The sequence below is a fragment of the Lycorma delicatula genome, chromosome 6 (assembly GCF_047948215.1).
Source record: "Lycorma delicatula isolate Av1 chromosome 6, ASM4794821v1, whole genome shotgun sequence".
Taxonomy (NCBI): domain Eukaryota; kingdom Metazoa; phylum Arthropoda; class Insecta; order Hemiptera; family Fulgoridae; genus Lycorma; species Lycorma delicatula.
The window spans coordinates 46,763,366-46,783,684 of NC_134460.1; the positions used below are offsets into that span (position 1 = coordinate 46,763,366).

The following is a 20,319-nucleotide window of genomic DNA, read 5'->3' on the forward strand; positions in this document are numbered from 1 at the left end:
AGAGAATTAAAAACAAGGTTATTTAATTTTAAAATGGTTTGCATTCTTTTACAGTAAAATAAATTTTTGACAAGATTAAATTTGATTAATTTAAAAAAGCAACTAACTTGAAAAATAAAAATTGTTCAAGAATTAAGAACGATTTATCTTTCTTAAAACAAGTGTTCTTGAGAAGAATAGACCATCATAAAGGTAAGATTGAAATGTTTAAAAAATTGTTAAGACTTGAAATCATATTTCAAAATGTTTTTGCTGAAAATCAAGGTGAATTTTACTAATAACCTTGTTTTAACAATTAGTGTAAGGGTGAACAAAATTATAGGCTGGATATCAATGAAAAAAAATTACTATGTCTTGAAAACGAGTACAAGAGGAAAACTTTCAGGATCAGGAAATATCTCAAAAGAATTTTTAAAAATTGGCCTTTATGTGAATGATATTTTAGAAGTAATTTTAACAACTGTTTGACTGAAAGAGCTAAAGTAGTATATGAATGAAATGTGGCATCTAAACCTTTAATGCGTTTTGCCGTACATGGTACGCGTGCAAGTCTACTACCGCAAATGCGTTTCACCATATGGTGTATACACACTTTGACATGCCATCATAAGCTCCTATCTAGTGGTTTCAAATGGAACTTAATTGAACTGGAATGGATGCAGTCCTTTTCTATAGCGTTGATTTTACATATTTAATGTTTTGCATTATCGATTTTACATGATAATCGATTCTATCATTCAATATAAACTTCTGTACATTGAGTTCAACATCTGACTGGGTTACCATTTACCATATCCTATCATATATGTGTATCTATTTGTTTTACAGTTTATTGGCATGTGGTTTAGTAGTTTGTTTTTTAAAACTAAAATAAGTATTTTTCTGTTGACAATAATTTTTTATGATGGCCCATTTTAGTAAACTGTTTTTTTTTTTTTGTGTTTAGTAGTTAAAAGTTAAACAAACGCAAATGGGGGGTATGAATGAACAAAGAAACAAACAGGTTAAAGGGTTAATAGCCTATGAAAAGGGTGAATAAGGGAACGATAAAACATTATTGAGGTGTTATAAGAATTACTAACTCCCTTGGAAAGTTGTGCAGCTGCATAATGAGAATCAAGAAACAAGATAGGAGTGAAATAGTAGATTCACTGCTGGGAGGTTATACATGGATTATATATTTACATAAGTACATAAAATGGTCTTTAGTATGTAATAAAATGTACAAGATTAGGCGCACATGATCTTTATAGATAAAGTATGGATATGAAACTATAGCCTGAAACAATTTATTTTATTACATAAAAGTTCAGTTCATTTTAAATATATTATTACATTACAAACCTACATGATGAACAAAGGGGTTCAGTTAAAAGTAGGTAAGCAATTCTCAACTAGATTCAGTCCCAATAAAGCTAGATATCTGCCAACACTGTTGTCTGTCTTCAAAATTATTTTAGATATAAATAGACAAAATTGTGAAAAAACAGTAAAACAAATGAGTGTGTGGTAAGGAGGAGAACAGTGATTATGTACATTCATTATCTTTTGCATTACTTTATCTCACATAATTTTATTTTAGCTTCAGCTTCAGCATTGAATAAATAGGGAAAATTAGCAGAAATATATAAAAAATGGAATTAAAGATTAAATTTGGGAAAATCAGATGCATGGCTGTATGAAGAAAATAACAGCTCTACTAGGTGAGCAACAACCAAGCCAACTAGCTTGAACTGCAGTTATCTGAATATAATCTTTAATTTTGTTACTGTCACTGCTGCTACCCAACTAGCACCACTATTAGTTGTGTATGTTATACCTCTTGTCTATTATTGTCATTTGCAAACTCTTCATGCTTTAGTGCAGTATAGTTTCATTCTTTGCAATTGTGCATTTCTAAAATGCCTTATTTGATTAAAGAAAAGATTGTTACAGTGGAAGCTTATGTGCAATCCTTTCAAGAAATGGTTCAATTATTTGCAGAAAGATTTGCAAATGGTGGTATTAATTGGTACAGAATTTGGTTAAAAAATGTCATACAGCAGGGTCAATCTCAAACGCAAAATAAAATAGGTAACCTTACATTAGGTCTACAGAAGCGAAAGCTGATATTTAAAGAAGAATTTTGTCCAATCTGAAGAAAATCTAAATTTAAGTTATAACAACAAAGGGGTGTAAAATACACTTCTTGTTTAAGATGATACATGTATCATGTAACAACTTCAGAGAACAGATGAACATTATTGTGAGTGGCTTCTCAAAATTATTGTCAATGGACTGATAGACCAGATGCTTTTTTTTTGTGTCAGGTAAGGTTTCATTTATCTGGCTTGTTACTTCGAACAACAACAGGTAAATGAATGAATGAAAACCCTCACTCGATATTTGAGCATCCATTTCAAGATAAAAAAATTGGTTTACAGTGTGCTATCTCTGATAATCATATAACGAGGTCAACATTTTTTGACTGGATGTCAATACAGAAATGCACAGTACAATTTTCAAATAATTCTACACTCAGCTAACAAATTGTGAAAAAGAATATGGCTTCTTCCAATAATACGGGAAAAACGTGTAACACATCAAACAAAAAATTCACCAGCACACATTCATGCGGGTTTTACACAAGTGCAAACTGTCAGGAGAGGATGGTGGCCTCCGCATTTCCAATATTTGTCTAGTCGCAAATTTTTCTTTCAGGGTTATTTGAAGGATAGAATTTATGAATCGAATTCCCACACTATCGATGAATGAAGCCAAACATTCAACAAGAAACTGACAACAGCACTGGCAATGTTTTGTGTTAGGTGAATTGATATGATTTTACACTAACACAAAAGTGCTTGCTGCACAGGGCGTCCACTTCAAACAACTTTTGCAAAAATATATGTTAAATAAGTAAACTTTTGCTAATGTAAATAGACAATTCAACCTATGTTTAACTGTTCTTTGGTTAAATAATTCTTATTTTAAGTTTTATATTTGCTTATATAACACCATACTGTTGAAGACGTATGGGTTAGAAACTTGACAGATGCTAACCACTCACCAATTAAGAGTTTTTCTGAAGCCTAGAATCAAGAAATGAATTTCAACATAGTAAAGTCAAAAAATCTAGATCAAAGGAATCTACAATAATTGTTAAGGACATGGGATCAGAAAACTAGTATATAAAGGTAATAAGAAATTGAAAAGATCTGTTGTAAAGTTAAATGTTTGAATTTTGTTTTAAATATATGTTGTAAAAATTAAGCAATAATTCCTTTTTAATGCTAATAAAATTAATAAAACTTTATAAAACAATGATATAGTTCAGCAATACCTCTTCGTCAAAGTACATATTTCCTCGTCCTAAATGATTTCCTTCAAGTTGTAGATCAGCAGGAGAGGGTTTCCAATCAAGTAGGTCTTGAGCATTAACTGGTTTTAATTTCTTTCCATCACGCTAAATAAATAAATAACATCCATTAAAAAATCAATTTTAGTGTTATTTTTAAACTGTTCAAAAGCACTGAATGATCATCCAGTTACATAATGTTTTTAAGAACTATTCATTTTACACTTCACAGTTTTTAAAATATACACCTTTTTACAAACAGTGCACCACCTTTATTCTGGCCTAGTTTAACAATTTCATCTATCAAAACAGTCAACCATTAACATTTGTTTTTAATAAAGGAAATTTAGGTGTATGTACATGGACACACACACATTTTATATATATATATATATATATATATATATATATATAAAGAGGGAGATGGAGGGAGGGAGAGAGTTAAATAGATTATGTATATAAACTCTATACAGATTATAGATTATGTATGTATATAAAATATATACAAAAACGCATCATGCATGTTGAGTTGATTTCTTCGGACTATGTGCAAAGCTTTCTCTGAGTTGTTCACAGTAGCTTCAGGGATGCATGGGCATCCTGATGATTTTCTGTTAAGCAGAACAACTTGTCTCAATGAAAGTTTGATGCCAATAGTAAATTGTATGCCTGCTAGGAGGCTCTTTATCATACTCTCTACAAAAATTACATTGAACTGCAGTTGGTGACTGCAAATCATGAAACCCAAAACACACAGCGAGCATGTTCCATATCAGTAAATGTATCCATTTTTAACTATATACTTTTATACATTTTATACTTTATATATATTTTTTCATTCTTTTGTGTCTTACTATATACTGGTTGTAAGATAGTTATTTTATTATTGTGTTCTGATAGTTATTTTATAAATAATAATTAAACCAGTAAGTAGTAAATATCATATCCATTTTCAACCACTATATGTTTTATGATATTTATTTCATTAACTTTTCTTTATTATTATTTGTATATTTGATTGTTCTATCATATTAGTGTAAGTGTTAATTTTATGAGATGAAGGGCGATTTGATTTTTTCTGAATTGTTATATTATTAGAAGTAGGTTTTCTATATACTGATGTTTCAATTTGGTTGTGCTTATTTATTTCGATACTGACATTAAAATAATTTAATATTCATCTACTTCAAATGGAAATTTAAAGTTTTCGTTATAAGAATTTAATTAGTTTAGTGTTATTAGATGTTTACTGTTTTATTAGCAGGTTGCATATAACTAGAATATGATCATAATGAAGCCCATGAATGTACTACCATGAAAAATTAAAGTAAGAGATGTCTTACCTCAATATTCTGTACTAGGTGGTTTATTTAATAGAATTTAAATATTTTTAACAGTACACAGAATAATATGAATATTAAAAAGATTAATTTCAGTAAAGTTATATATATATATATTATTAACATTATTATAAAAAGAAATATTATAAAAATTATTATTAATATATTATTATATATATAATTATATTGTAACAAGATCGGTACAATGGACCTGAGTAACGGATTCCTGCCAATTAAGAAGAAAGCAGTAGAAGCGAGACATTATGGTTATGACAGTCAGTCTGCCAATTATGTGAGTCTGTGATGATGGTCAGTTCTGCGAGATATCAGTCTGCGAGGAGGTCAGTGAAAGAGCAAATTTCAAGTGAATTAAATTCGATGCAATTAGGGTGACATTACAAGTAATTCCAGTGTGGACAGTAGATGAAAACAAGAAATGGTTCAGTGAATTACTGTAAGACTATAAGTGAAAGAGATAATGTACTAAATTTGATTCATAAATTGTTAGGGTAGTTTTATTTGTGAACTGCAAAGGTATCTGAGTGAAAGAACTTTATACTCATCTGTTGTACTATTGTTGTTAATACAAGAGTAGTGGTTAAAAGTGTTAAGACTAGAGGTCATGCGAATGTCTTTTGTCAATGGGACTGAATTTTGGTTTTCATTATTTACCTACCTGTGAATAAATCCTGACAATTACTAAATTCTGTTTTGTATGTAATCACTGTTTATTATTATTATTATTACTGAAATTTATAATTATTATTATTGTTGTGATTGTGATTACTATGTTTATTATCGATATTTATTATTATTATTATTTGCTGTTGTCATTAATATTATTATTCTGGTTATGATTACTATTTTTATTATTTGTTTGGTATTGTCATTTACTATTATTATTACTGATTTGTCTTTTTTACTTATGTTTTTAAACCAATAAATTGTTAATTATATCAACATTTTAAATTCTCAATCTCTCAACATCCTGATCGTACCGTGAACACACACACAAAAGTAATATCTGAAATATAGATTATATTTGCACAAATCTATTATTGTGTACAAATTAAAAATTTATTTTGTTATTTTACAGTATGTGTAATTTATAACTTATAAAATCTCCATCCAAATTTCTACAAATGCTTCTACCTCTAAATGATCTACTAGTAGATGATCAAATCCTGCTAGCACCCATGCAAGCAAATTAAAAGTTTTAGAATGTAAAGAGTAAAAGTTGTGATACATAATGTTAAAGGGCACTGAAAAACAGTACTTTTGACATAAAAAACCTTTAGGCTATAAGAATCCTAACCAAAATTGTATCCATTTAAGCTAGTTTCAAAAACAGCATACAGTACCTCTTAAATAACTGTTTCTCTTGAATAAGTGAAACTTAAAATTATTTTGTAAATTCCCTTACCTCAAAATGATCTACTTTGTGATGTGAGATCACTACTTGGGTGTATGGTTGACTACTTTTGAAATTAGCAGTGAAAAACACTTAATGGCTGCCATTTTGTTAAGAGTTGTCTCAACCCAAGTTTTTAATATCAAAATTATAGTTTTTCATTGCCTTATTCATTTAAACATTTTTGAGTAGTTAACCCATTGTGTGCTTGGGGAGTAATTATCTCATACCAAAAAATAACTGTTTTGAAGTAGAAATATTTACTAAATTTATCTTTAATAGGTTAACTGTTGATAGGTTATTTATGGGTTTCCATACTATATTAACACCCTATAAATAAATAAATATGTATAAAAAATAACTGAATAGAGTTCTTAATAACTGCCAAGAACTCATTCCTAGGTACTTATTTCTGCTTCAACGATATAAGCCCAGCACAGATACTAACCAGGAAAAAATTTAAATTTTAAATTTTTCTTTACATTAAACCACACAATACTGAACATTTTTTATGCATCCACTATTATATATATATATATATATATATATATATATATATATATATATATATATATATCTGTATACATATGTAAAAATGTATAGAAATATATAGATTTCTGAATATATATTATTCTTTAATGGGGTAATTAAAAACACTATTCAGTATAATAAACTAATTTCACAAAATGATTTTATACTAAAAATTAAAAACACTGCTAGTAACAAATAATTGTATTAATAAATTACCAAGCTATTTCCAGCAGATTTCCTTCTTGCCACTCTTATAACCCTTGTAAAATCTGGCCAATCAAGGAACTTCTCTCTGAACAGTATAGTTTCCATATGTTGGGTAACTTTGGCAATTAAACCCCAACTTGGCCGTTCTCCTTTCTTTTCCTCTTCTATTACATCATTTTCTAAAATAAAGATTAAATAAATTGAAATACATACATATATATGTGTTATACTGATAAAAAAAATTACTACCAATAAAAATCATAGATATTAATACATAATTTTAGTGGGATTAACTTTTTGTTTAGTCTTTCAACTGTTCAATGTCATTTTTCAATTCACACTTTCAGTTCTCCAGATCTGAAATTCAGAAATCCAGTTACAGTATTTATTTTACGATTTTTAAAAACTGCTTCAATTCGAACTTGTAAATCTTGTAAATGAATGATTAAATTTATTTTCAATAACTAAGTACGATATAGAAGGGGGTATAGGAATAATACTATATATCTTTAATTAATTACATTGATAGACAAAAAAATTTTTTTTTTTTAATATTTCTCTAAGAGTGATACCATTTCTTGAACTGCTTTTTTGTTTTAAAAAAGCAATCACCCTTAGTTTTAAATAAATTACGCTTCAAAAAAAATTAAGGGAAAATATAGTTAAAATCTGTAAAATTTATTACTTTGCATGGCCATACCTGTATTAGAATGATTTCGCTGATGCTTTTCTTTTATAAATAGCCTCAAACACATCTTGAATTAATGTTCAACAGTAATTGGCTAGCATATTAGTATTTCATTTCTCTTTATAATGGCTTTCTATCACCGAAATGTCTTAGTGGAAACCTTCACCGTGTTTGTCACTTACATCTTTGAGGTTTCCAGGAAAAAATCCAGATGTGAGTGGAGGAAATGTATTTTCAAAGACATATATTACATCCTATAGCTCTGTATGAAGTAAGAAGTTGATTAACAATATCGTGGTAATTGTCAGATTTTTGTATGCCAAGAAAATTTTTGCAAATGTCTTTAAATGAAGCCCAAGGTGCACTTTCTACATTATTTAACATCCGAGTTAAATACATCATCTTTGACCAACTCTCTTATTTGAAGACCAACAAATATTCCTACTTTAATTTTTCCTTCACTTACATTCGGAAATTTTTGTCTGATGTACAAAAATCTGGGCTTTTCCTTCATTGCTTTTACAAAATTTTTCATTAGTCCTAGCTTGATATGGAGAGAGGGTAAAAATAATTTTTTGCGTTCAAATTAGGGCTCATGAATATTTTTTTCATTTGGAGTTAAGTAGTCTCGTTTCTTCCACTCTTTGGTAACATAATGTTTACCCTAGCTTGGCTGTCCCATTCGCAAAAAAAAACACATGTAAGTATAGCCTAACTGCACACTTAGCAAAATACCTATTACTTTCAAATCACCACATATGTTCCAGCTATGTTTTTGTAAGCATCAAATCTGTCTGTAAACTATATGTTTACAGACAGGAAAATCAATATGTAGTGAATGCAATAATAAATCGCTCATTGTTAAGCATCTACTTAAAGAGTGTACAAAGTATGATAACCTCAAAAAGAAAGGGATGTGCATTAAGAAGTAATGCAGTTGCCGATTTAAAAAATAGTGGAGAAGAAACAATACTTGCTTACCTTCATGCCAGCAGATTACAAATAAGTTTGTAGTGTGTCTTTGGTGAAATAATGTTCTGTGTTATGTTTGACTGCCAATCCTGTGTGTTGAAAGCCTTTTACACCTGAGCATAGGTTTTTTTTTTTGTACCATCTAACAATTTAGGTATATTATTTAAATTTTTTTTAATGTTATGTTTTATTTAAATGTCAGGGACTTATATACACTTTCAGTTACGATCTTGCTGGTGATTTTTTATATTAAAAAAATCAACAATGTGATAAGGGACCTTAGAAGTTGAAAAATTAAAAAAAAAACTGCAATGATAATATTAATCTAAAGAGGCCAGCACACTACAGTTTGTTTTGTGTCAGTATTGGACTGAATACAAAAAAAAAAAGAAAGCACTGTTAATATTTAGGTGTTTGATGAGTTTGTGTTAAATAAAAGAAGACAATTTCCATAAAAAAAATATATTTCTTAGAATAAAAATGAATTATTTTGAAAATAATTATATTATTCTCAGAATAAATTTCACATGGGTGAAGAAATTTAATAAATTTAATTTATTGAAGTTAGTTACAAAAATGAAAACTATTACCAAATAAACATAATGATAATAAAATATTAGCTTACCTGAATGAGAACCATGTAGTTGGGCAGCCGTTATTGGACATATATCACATTCTGTATAATCAAAACCGTTTGACCATAATTCCTCAGCCAATTGTAGGGCAGATTTACGTTGATCCATTGTAGCATTCCTCCCCATCCACACATATAATTCTGTACCGAAATCAAACACTAATATCTGAAAAGAAAGAAGAATATATAGGTAAATAATAAGCAGAGTAAGGTAAGAGCTTTAAAAACCCTAATCACAGTTCATGTAGGACTATATAGAAATAGAACTCACTTTAAATAAATGACAAAAAAAAAACACTAGTGATGATATTAAACTATTCATTTTTAAATGGAAGTTTTCTTCAGAAGGCTCTTTTTGGTGCTAATTGTTTGTTCTTCTTTAGTGATGTATCTGGTAGTTAATGATGTTCAACTTAAAAAGTAAGAAATTCCCCTCTATTGAAATCCAACAATACATTTGATATATGTTGTGTTTGGTAAACTGTATTGATTTTGCCAAACTTACTGTGTTATATCATTCTATATGTATAAAAATCAATTTTTTTCAAAAATAATTACCACCAAATCTCTGCTATATTGGAATAAAGTGTAATTAAAACATATAAGAAAGAGAGTTTACGAGACTAAGAGTTGTGAGAATGATTACTGTAAGAAATGTATGAAACATTACTTGAATATATTTTAAAGAATTAATATATCTGAATCACATTCTAAGTAAAAGTTATTATCCAGTCATATTTGTAGCTGAATATAGTGAACAAAAACAAATTAAAAAAAACAAAATAGATACTTAAAATTGGTACCATACCTTGGAAGGATTTAATATTTCAATACGAGGAGCTCTACCCCAGTATTTTTGAATCGGCACAAGTTCTATATCTTCAACATAATACATCATGTTTGTACCTATCAAAGCTGATTCATACAGTTCATCTTCATCTGGGTGTCCTGCAGTTGTACCTAAACACAATAAAATTAATTATATAAAAATGACTATGACAGAAAAATACATTAATACAATACAGAATATTTTTTCTTCATGTGTAGGCAATTTTTCACTATCAGGGTGCCACCTTCTATTTTTCTTATATTGTAATATACCATAAAAATAATTCAGATAAGAATACATATAGGTAGATTAAAGGTTTGAAAAACAAAATAACAGTATTCCTGCACTTTGGGTAATGTTATCTTATCACTACAGGTATGTTCCACAGCAAAGTGGTTTTAACTAGTAGCAACACATTTTAACTAATTTTATTCTCAGTACCCAAGAAAAAACTATATAAATTTTTGAAAAAATACTGACAAATTAAAGCCTGGAGTGTGATAGTGATATAATCCTAAATAACAGATTATTCCATTGAAAAAATTTATAACAGGCAGAAAAGTATCAAAACACTACGGGTATTGAAGTTTTACAATTATGGAATATGTGGTTTGAAAACTGTAATTTGCAGTACAAAAAAAAAATATCCCATTTCATGGCATTTTGATTGCTTTTACATCTGCTACAACAGCGTTTCAAGCAGGTAATGAGCTCAAAATATCTAACTGAACCTGCATACACTGGTCTTCTTACTTTCGGCAGGTGTGTGTTTTTGTTTTTTGCAAAACATTTTGAAACTAGGAAAGACAGCAACAAAATTATTAATTACTGACATTTAATTGAAGATGAGTGGATGTTTGGTAGAATAAAACAAGACAGTACAAAATTCTTTCTAATAGCTATACCACAAAATCGTGGCAACAATATGTTGCTTTCAATTATTAAGAAACACATATATCTGGGCAGAATAACAATCAACAATTGCTGATTTAAATTTCCTTAATACAGAAAGGTTTACTCATCTTACTGTGAAATGTAGGTAAAATTTTTTGTTTTGGATTTGGAAATATAGAAAGTCATGAAGTATTCAAATACACCCCCATTTTGGGAAATGTAAATACCCTTTCCATAAAAAATTTAGCTGAATTATTGTAAAAAATAATGTAAAATGAAATCATATGTATAACATTTTTACAATCATCAGAGCTCTACGATTACAATAACCCAGAACTGCAGGAAACTACATGATATAACTCTCTATTAGAGCCTGAGATGTTTCTTCATATGAATAATGGTATAAGTTCTAAAATAATGACTTCTTGATCTTTAAATGGATTAAAACTACACAGTTTACTGACCAGAAGGAAGTACACTATTATATTATTAACAAAATTAAGACGTGGCCCCCTAATAGTGAACAATTACCACAATATATAAAAAAAGTAAATAAAAATATCTATCACATATAGGTGAATTTTAATTTTTATAGAAAATAACTTTTACTTACCAGTGTAAGTGACAGCAAGCTCCTCATCAGCACCGAGTAATTTCCAGAACTTAGCATGATTATTACTTGTAATCGCACCATTTAATGTAACAATATTTGATGCACTACAACCCAAATCCTTCTTTTGCAGTATATGTTGGGCAACTTCACTGCTACGTGATCTCTCGATGATATTTGAAAATTTACCCATCCAATGGAATACCTACAATAATAATTAGCAATTATATGAGCGAACAAAAATCGTAATTACGAAAAAATAAACAGAAAATTAAAATCTAAGTAATACCTTTTAAAACAGAAATTTCACAGAAAAAAGGCTTATATGTTTTTAAGGATCTTATCCATTAATAAATTTGAAATATTTTGGTAAAATATTATTACTAACTTTTATTATAATTTTAATTAAAGTCAATAAAATATCAAATACCTCAATTTTAACTGCATGCATTTTACACACACACAAAACACCCACCCACCAACCTCTTCATTTTCCTCTTAATTGGATAAAATTAAGTATAATAGTAAGACATATTTTACTTAAAAATATTTTCTTTATTAATCTCTTGGGTTAACTAATCAACTACACAAACTTATAAATTAAATTCACTACGTTTTACTTAGATCTCTAAGCTTCTTCAGGTGACAATACACACATCATACAAAGTGAATTTAATGATAAATTCACATAGTGAATTTAATTTATAAGTAAAATATGTAACCCCCCCCCCATACATACACACACACACACACACACACACAGACAGACACGCGCGCGAGCTGTACTATGCACAAAATGGATTTTGTTTTTTTATTTTGATTTGTAAAGGAAGTTCCTTCAATTTTCTAAAAAAAAAACTTAAATGAAAGATTTTTTAAATACAAAAGTACATCACCTATACAGTGAGTCTTAACTCATGATTAAAAGTGGTCTCTTCATATTTTTCATATTCTTATCAATCTCTTGTCTTTGTATTTCTTCAGATTGGTGGTTTTTTAGCAACTTTTTTTTATAGGGCTCACCAAATTTTAAATAAAAATAAAACAGATGGATAAACTTTGCTAAAAACTATAAAGAAATACTTTTTCAAATCTTTTTTTAATTTTGATTGTTTGAAGCCAGGGCAGTATGCCATATTATGGGGGTTAGTAAGTAATTGATATTCATTTTTAATTTGATACCAAATTTTACATGTCAGAATCTAAAGACGAATTGATTTAAAGTATAATTTAACATTTCTTTTAAGATGGTATTATTATTTAAAAAAGAATTTTTTTAAATAAAATTTTATGTTTAATAAATCAGGCTAGACAAATATATAAATACATATATAAGTATTTATATACATACATATGTATATAAATTGCATTAAGTAATCAGGCAACTAATATATACCAACTGGAGTTTAAGAATCTGATATAAAGTAATAAATTTGTTTTTAACAAGTTGTAATCCCTCTCCACAAAAATCAACATGCTATAGAAGGGTCAAAAATGTTAAAACCTGATCCTTCAGTCGCTTATTGATTTATTGTTCTCTGGACAAGTATAAAAATGACATATCAAGCTACATCATAAGTAAACTACATCATAAGTAAACTACATCATAATTAACTACATTATTGGGTAGTCTACTCAGTAACATAGTGGGTAGATAGTTAACACATCGGGAGTTATCCACAAATAAAATAATCTGATTTTAAAGTGGGAAGGAAGAGATTTATAGTTAAGCTTTGTAGTAGGGTGATATGAAACAGGGAAAAACAAAATTTAGTTGTACACTATCAAAAGTAAGTTTTTGATATAAAAGGAACTTTGTGCTCATATAAATCAATACATTTATGTTTCTATGATCAGATATATTGATAATCTGTTGGGTTTAACCATGTAATTAATGCTTATTAGAGATGGATAAACTTATAATACACTTTCTTATTGTTCTCTTATTTAAATATTTATATATATCTTGCTCAATTTCTTCTTACTTTGATTAAAGCAAATCAAAATTATGGCTAATGTTCTACTACTGGTTGCTGGAAGATAATTTTTCAACAATATTTGTATGTGTCAATCTAAACTAGTATTCTTCTACAGATTCACTACACATCTGTCAGAACTTTATACTTCCCAAAGCCAGAAGTGAACTGGCTGTATGAACCTCACTGTATGAGAGAGAGCCTCTCATTCAGTGAGTACTGAGAAAAACAATAAAATCAACACAAGATAGAAACCCGTTCAAAAATAAATGTGATAATACCTTAATTAGGTAATTAATGGAAGATTAATACAAGTATTTGCAAGAAATAACAAAAATAATTCCAATTTTTTTAAAAGTTTTCTTGGAAAAGATCAGGCGATATAAAACCAGTTCCTTCTCTACTGAGTTAAAAAGATACAACTAAAAGGTCTCACAAGTGAACTGCCTTTGGAGAATTTTTATTCATTCCAAAGCTAAGAAAACCTAAATTACTAACTAAAAAAGTTATAAAACTTACCTCGCCAGGTGCAACAAGAACGTAAGAATCACCCTGGTTAACGGATGTATAATGCGGTTTTACTAATCTAGTCTGTACATGTCTACGTCCTTTAATATGTAACAACATGAGATCTTTATACGGTAACAACGCTTTATTGCCGAAAGGTGTCTGTAAGTTAGCTTTACGTAGTGAAACGGATGTAAAATCTTCCTTACTTGCTAAACCAGCTAACGCTTCAACTGCTAAAGATGAATTCTTTGACACTGCAAAGAAAGAAAACTTTTTTTAATATATAAAAACATATTACTGATATCAATATTACCATTATTATTCTTAACCAGGGGTGGCCAACACGAGATCTGCGGGCTGCATGCGGCATGGCAGGAGTCATGTTGCTGCCCACGGAGCTGATTCAAATGAACAAAAATGTTAACTTTTATTGTACATACCACTAAAAAAACACTACATCATGAACAATTGTTCATATCATATATTTTCAAATTACGGCTAAGAGAAATTTGAAATATCTCACATTTTTAGAAAAATTCATTGGTTTATCTATTTTAAATAATCCACATTTTCGGGAAAATTCATAGGTTTTAGCTATTTCAAATATCCTGCTATTTGACACCCAAGATTGCTTAGTTTTTTGTCAGACGCTAGATGTTGATAAAAATTTAATATGAGATTTCATATATGTTATGATATATATGTTCTGTGGTCTTCGGCATGCAATGGAATAAGTTAGTACAAAATACAGTCTTTCTTTAGTATTATTAATTACTACTACCTGTGGTGTTTTATTTTTTTCAGTTAACCACAAAGACCTACCATGGTGTCAACTAGTAAAGGTATTGGACCAATGAAGAGAAGAATCACAGAAGAATTAAGAAGTTTTCAAGACAGGTGGACTATAAACTATTTTTTTGTGGAAATTAAAAACAAAGCCCATATGCTTGATATGCAACGAATCTGTTTCTGTTTTGAAAAAGTATAATATCAAACGGCATTACGAGACTAAACATGCAAATGAGTTTGATAAGTACAAAGGGCAATTTTGACAAGACCAAGTAAATGACTTTAAAAAAAATTATCCACAACAAAAGATATTTACTAGAGCTGGTTCAGAGTCAACATGCTATGTAAAAGCTAATTATGCAGTAGCCATGATACTAGCAAAAAAATCAAGGCTATATTCAGATGGTGAAATGGTTAAGGAAGGTTTGGAAGCTTTGTTGAAATTCTGTGTCCAGAAAAGAAGAAGGATTTCTCAAAAATAAGTCTGTCTTGTCAGACTATTGCTAGGTGTGTGGACGACATTAGAAAACATATAGAAGATAATTTGAAAAGTCAAGTATTTGAGTTAATATTTTATGTTCTAGCATTAAATGAAAGCACAGATATGGCAGATACTGCCCAACTGGCAATTTTTTCAGGGGTATTGATGTCCAAAAAGACAGAAGAGTTAGCGGCACTGTATCCACTCAAGGACACTACCTAAGTCACGAGATTTGTTAAGAGGCAGTACATAAATATTGAATTGCCTTTCATTACTACTTAAAACTTATCAGACTAACAACAGATGGTGCTCCAGCAATGGTTGGGAAACACAAAGGTTTAGTAAAATTGATTGAAAATGAGACCACCAAAGTTGGTAATACTTTAATGCTAAATTTTCATTGCATTATTCATCAGGAGAATTTATGTTTCAAGCCCCTCAAAATGGACCATGTCATGAAATTGTTTGTCAAAATAGTGATCTTTAAGTTACATCACCTTCAGTTTCAAGAATTTCTAAAGTCTTTGGACTCAGATTATGATGTTACATTTTATGCAGAAGTAAGATGGCAGTCTCATGCCAAAAGGTTAAAAAAGAGTGTTTGATTTTCAGCAAGAAATACTGATTGCAAGCAAGTAAAAAACTATATCCCAGAGTTTGAAGACAAAAAGTGACTTTCTGGTCGACATAACTAGCCACCTAAATGACATTAATACTCGTCTACAAGGGAAAGATCAATTAATTAATAAGATGTATGATAATATTTCTGCATTTCAAATGAAACTTGGCCTTTGGGAACAACAGTTGAAGACAAAAAACTTTACTCACTTTCCTAGATTGTCATTGCAACCAGATGATCAGGCAAGCATTTGACCACGAACTCACCCACTGTGAAGTGACAATGTGGTCAAAGTTGTAGCATGCTTTCTTATTTGCTTTACTTAACAAAAAAAAATTTGGTGCATGGCCCGGCAGGAAATATTATTTCTGAAATTTGGTCTGCCTGCTGAGAAAAAATTGGCCACCTCTGTTCTTAATTCTAGAATTTAGAATGTAAATGTTTAATTCTGTTTTTACAGTGTGTTTTGGAAATGTCATTAATGACCACACATCATGACCAACTAAATTTCCAACTATAGGACAAACATAACAGTTCAATTTTCATGTAAATTATCTGCAAATGTGCAAATAGAATAGACATAGAAGAAAAAAAATTTAATATTTTACAACAAATGTAAGATGTGGTTAAAATCCCTGAAAACAAAACAAATTACCCAAGATGGTCATAAAAACCATCAATAAAAACATAAATAAAATAATAATTAATGCACATAAATAATGTAATTACATTGGGTGTTAAATTACAAGGAACTGTACTTTAATAACTTTTCAATAGTTAAATATAGAAAAATAAATTTAGCAAACAATCTATTTTTTGATGACAGTACAAGTATACTATATAACTAGCTAATAGTAAGAACTATATAGTTATTAACTAACTATAGTTAGTAACATATACAACTAACAATAATAATACGTATACAACTAACAATAATAATTAGTGGTCTCATATCAAAGAATACATCATTTAGAGGTAGGAGCAGTTGACAAATTTTTTTTTAATTTTGGTGTTTTACTATTTAGCTGTTATTTAAGATACATTGTAGATCCTTTTGAAATTTGCTGTTAGAAAAATATTAAATAGCTTGACATTTTATTTAGAGAAATCATAATTGAATGCTTTTTTACAAAAAATATTTTTTTCAGTCTTTTAAAATCATAACCTTACCATTTCCACTTAAAATGTTTGAATTTCCTCATATGGAGCTTGGGGACGCGGTGGTGGTCTTACACCAATAATAAATAGATAACTTCAATACAAGAGCATCTACTAAATTTTATTTTCTAATCTACCTGTTAAAAGATTATTTAACAGTTTTCATAATTTACTGATACAGTGTTACATTTTATTAAAATTGTTGTCTAATGAGTTATATGATAAAGGTAAGCCTGAAAATACCTGAAAAAGTATTTTAATGAAGTACCTGAAATAGTATTAATCATTAACTGATGATGGATTGATGGATTCAAAAAGTTATCTTTATGTAAATTGTTAACTTTTATGATAACTTTCTATTTGAACACACAAACACAATTCAAGTCAACAAAGAATGTTTCACTGAACAAGTTTCAGTTTAGATTAAATCACAGTGGATTAATTTACAATAGTACTATTTTAGGACTTAACTCCAGTTTATTCTAGACAACTCAAGAAAGATTTAAAAATAAAGCTACAACACTGGGAAAATGTAACAAAAATAATTAAACATAATAAATACTTATTATTACATTTTTCAACATTTATTCTTTTGACTTCTTTCTGTGCAAAATCTGATCTGACTTCCACATACTCTGTACGAAGATCTTTTCTAGCAGCCAATAATTTGAGAGGATTACCAGATGCTTCATGACGCCGTTGAACTTTAACTCTTTTAGCTTGAACCAACCTAAATCAATTAATAAGAAAAAATATTATATGATACATAAAATGCTCCAGTAAATGGGATAAAAAAATACTTAATAAAATAACATTTAAAAAATTAATTAACCAATAAAACCAAAAAATAGAATTAACCAAAAGCAAGGATTCGAAAATCCTTGGATTTTATTAGGGAATTATCCTGATGTTCAAGCCTCCACGTGGACTACTTCAGTAGGAAAGGAATGTAGGATGGTATCTCTCAGAACTAAAATGGGAAAACTCTGGGTGTTACTACTAAGTTTACTGTGAGGATACAGAGAAACCCGCCCTCCCAAATCAACTTCAAACCGTAGACATGATGGAAAAGTCAATCAATCTGCTAACTACCCCAGGGGGAGTAATCTTAAAGTCTTAAATTCCTCACCAAACATGGTGCAACTAGGCCTTCGGATTCTGGGGAGTCTAGACCCTCATGCTCGGGTACTTCCGAGCATGGAAGTAGGAACTATCCTATGTTACTAGGAACTATCCTAGAGCTTCCTGGAAAACCTTCAAACACACTTACTAGACTAAAAACTAAGACTAAAAACTAAGACAAAACACTTCTTGACAATGTTTAATGTCAGTACATTTACACACACTGGCAAGCTAAAACAACTAACTGACAAGCTAGACGCAAAAAATATACAAATAACAGCACTTCAAGAAACTCAATTTAAGGACAACTTCATATAGACTCAGGTAATTTTACAAGATTTACAAAAGAAAACCAGCCATCACAAACAGCTGGAGTAACCTTTTAGGAACAGCTTTTGTAATAAGAAAAAAATATCACAAGAAGCAAAATTAATTTTTCATCTGTATCAGAAAGAATTTCAACTATCCTTCAGGTCAGGAAATGAAGGATATATCCTCGTAAATGCACTTGCCCCAGTGAATAAGGATAATAGAGCTAAACCAGATAAAGTAGAAGTATTCTGGTAACAATTAGGAAGACATACATCTAAAATTCCACATCACATCAAAATTTTACTTGGCAATTTTAATGCCCAAAAGGAAACAAAGAAATCTAGGAACATAGTGGGAGACTATCTGGCCCACAGAAAAACAAACAAAGACTGGAAATACTCATCTTTAATCTTAAACTGATGACAACGCTCTTTCAGAATATGCTCAAGAAGAAGACATAGGTCGCACTTATACAAAAATAGAATTTCAAATAGACCATGTTGTTATAACTAGGAAAAATCAAAAAGATATAATGAACACCAGAGTTAAAAAAAAATTAAACTTAGATTCAGATCACTACTTACAATAATTAAAGTAAAATTTCATCCCAATAAATCCAAATCCAAACCACTTAAGAAACCCAGAATAAATACAAAAGCCCTCAGCCACAAAAGAGAAGAGTATCTAAAAGGAATAAACCAAGCAGCATTAGGAACTGACTGGAATGAGATCCAAGACAATTTAAAAAAGCAACAGAAGGAATTGCAGAGCCTAAAAGAAAGCCCAAGCACAGATGGTGGAACGATAAGTGTGACGAAGCGCTAAATAAAAGGCGGAAACATGAAAATGATGGAACTCCCATAAAATGGAATACATTTTGAACAATTTTAAGACAACAAAAAGACACGGCAAGAGCCATCAGAAAAATCAAGAGGCAGCATGACATCACTAAATTGGAAAGATGGAAAAGACTTCAAAAGCAGTACAACGTTAGGGACTTCTACAAGACCTTCAAAGAAGAACTCCAAGGATACTAACCTGCGGGAATATGTTTTAAAAAGGATAATAGCCTTAAATAATGGGGAAAATTTCAATATTTACTAAATATTTTCAAAATCTATTGAAACCCCTAAAGAATTATTAAATTTTTAAATAGCAATAAACCCAACCCAGACTCAGAACCCCTCACACAGAACAAGAGATAAAGCAGATCATTAAAAGACTGAAAAACAATAAAGCACCTGGAGAAGATGAAATGATGGCAGAAATGTTGAAATGGGGGGGAAGAGAAAATATAAAGAAGATGCAACAAATCTTCGAAGAAATTTGGAAACTGAAAAGATCCCGGAAGAATGGAAAAGCACCCTCCTACACTCTCAACAAAAGATAGGAGTCAAAACGGACAGCAATAATTATAGGGGAATCTTCCTCTTACCAATAGCTTACAAAATTTTATAAAAGGCTATCCAATACAGAATCGATGAACAAACAGATAATCTAATCGGTGAATACCAGGGAGGATTTAGGAAGGACAGATTGTGTGCTGAACAAATTTTTAACCTTAAAAGCATTATAAGGCTTACAGTGATAACCAGCAAAAATGCAGTATTCATGGATGGAAGGCGTATGACTCCATAGAAAGACCAACATTATTTAAAATTTTAGAAGAATTTGACACAGACAGAAAGGCCTGCAAAATTACGGAAAAACCCTTAACATGTACAACCACCAAAGTTAAATTCATGGGTGAAATTTTAGAAGCATTCAGCATCAAGACAGGAGTTAGGCAAAGGGATGGACTATCACCAATGCTTTTTAACAATGTACTAGAAAAAATCATCAGGAAATTGCAGAAACAACTAGAAAAAGAGAATATTGAAAAAATAAAACTGGGGCCAA

The 20,319-nt window shown here is 29.7% G+C and overlaps 1 protein-coding gene across 1 annotated transcript in view; it reads right to left on the reverse strand.

Annotated features, from left to right (window-relative positions):
• Positions 1 to 20,319, reverse strand: part of LOC142327040 (uncharacterized) — a 520,738-nt gene that overhangs the window by 20,042 nt on the left and 480,377 nt on the right. Inside the window, exons 19-25 of the mRNA XM_075369808.1 lie at positions 17,559 to 17,716; positions 13,949 to 14,193; positions 11,457 to 11,658; positions 9,929 to 10,080; positions 9,112 to 9,286; positions 6,836 to 7,005; positions 3,323 to 3,445 (exon numbers count right to left, since the gene is read on the reverse strand). Of these exons, the coding sequence (XP_075225923.1) occupies positions 3,323 to 3,445; positions 6,836 to 7,005; positions 9,112 to 9,286; positions 9,929 to 10,080; positions 11,457 to 11,658; positions 13,949 to 14,193; positions 17,559 to 17,716 (1,225 nt within the window). The remainder of the gene's footprint in view (positions 1 to 3,322; positions 3,446 to 6,835; positions 7,006 to 9,111; positions 9,287 to 9,928; positions 10,081 to 11,456; positions 11,659 to 13,948; positions 14,194 to 17,558; positions 17,717 to 20,319) is intronic.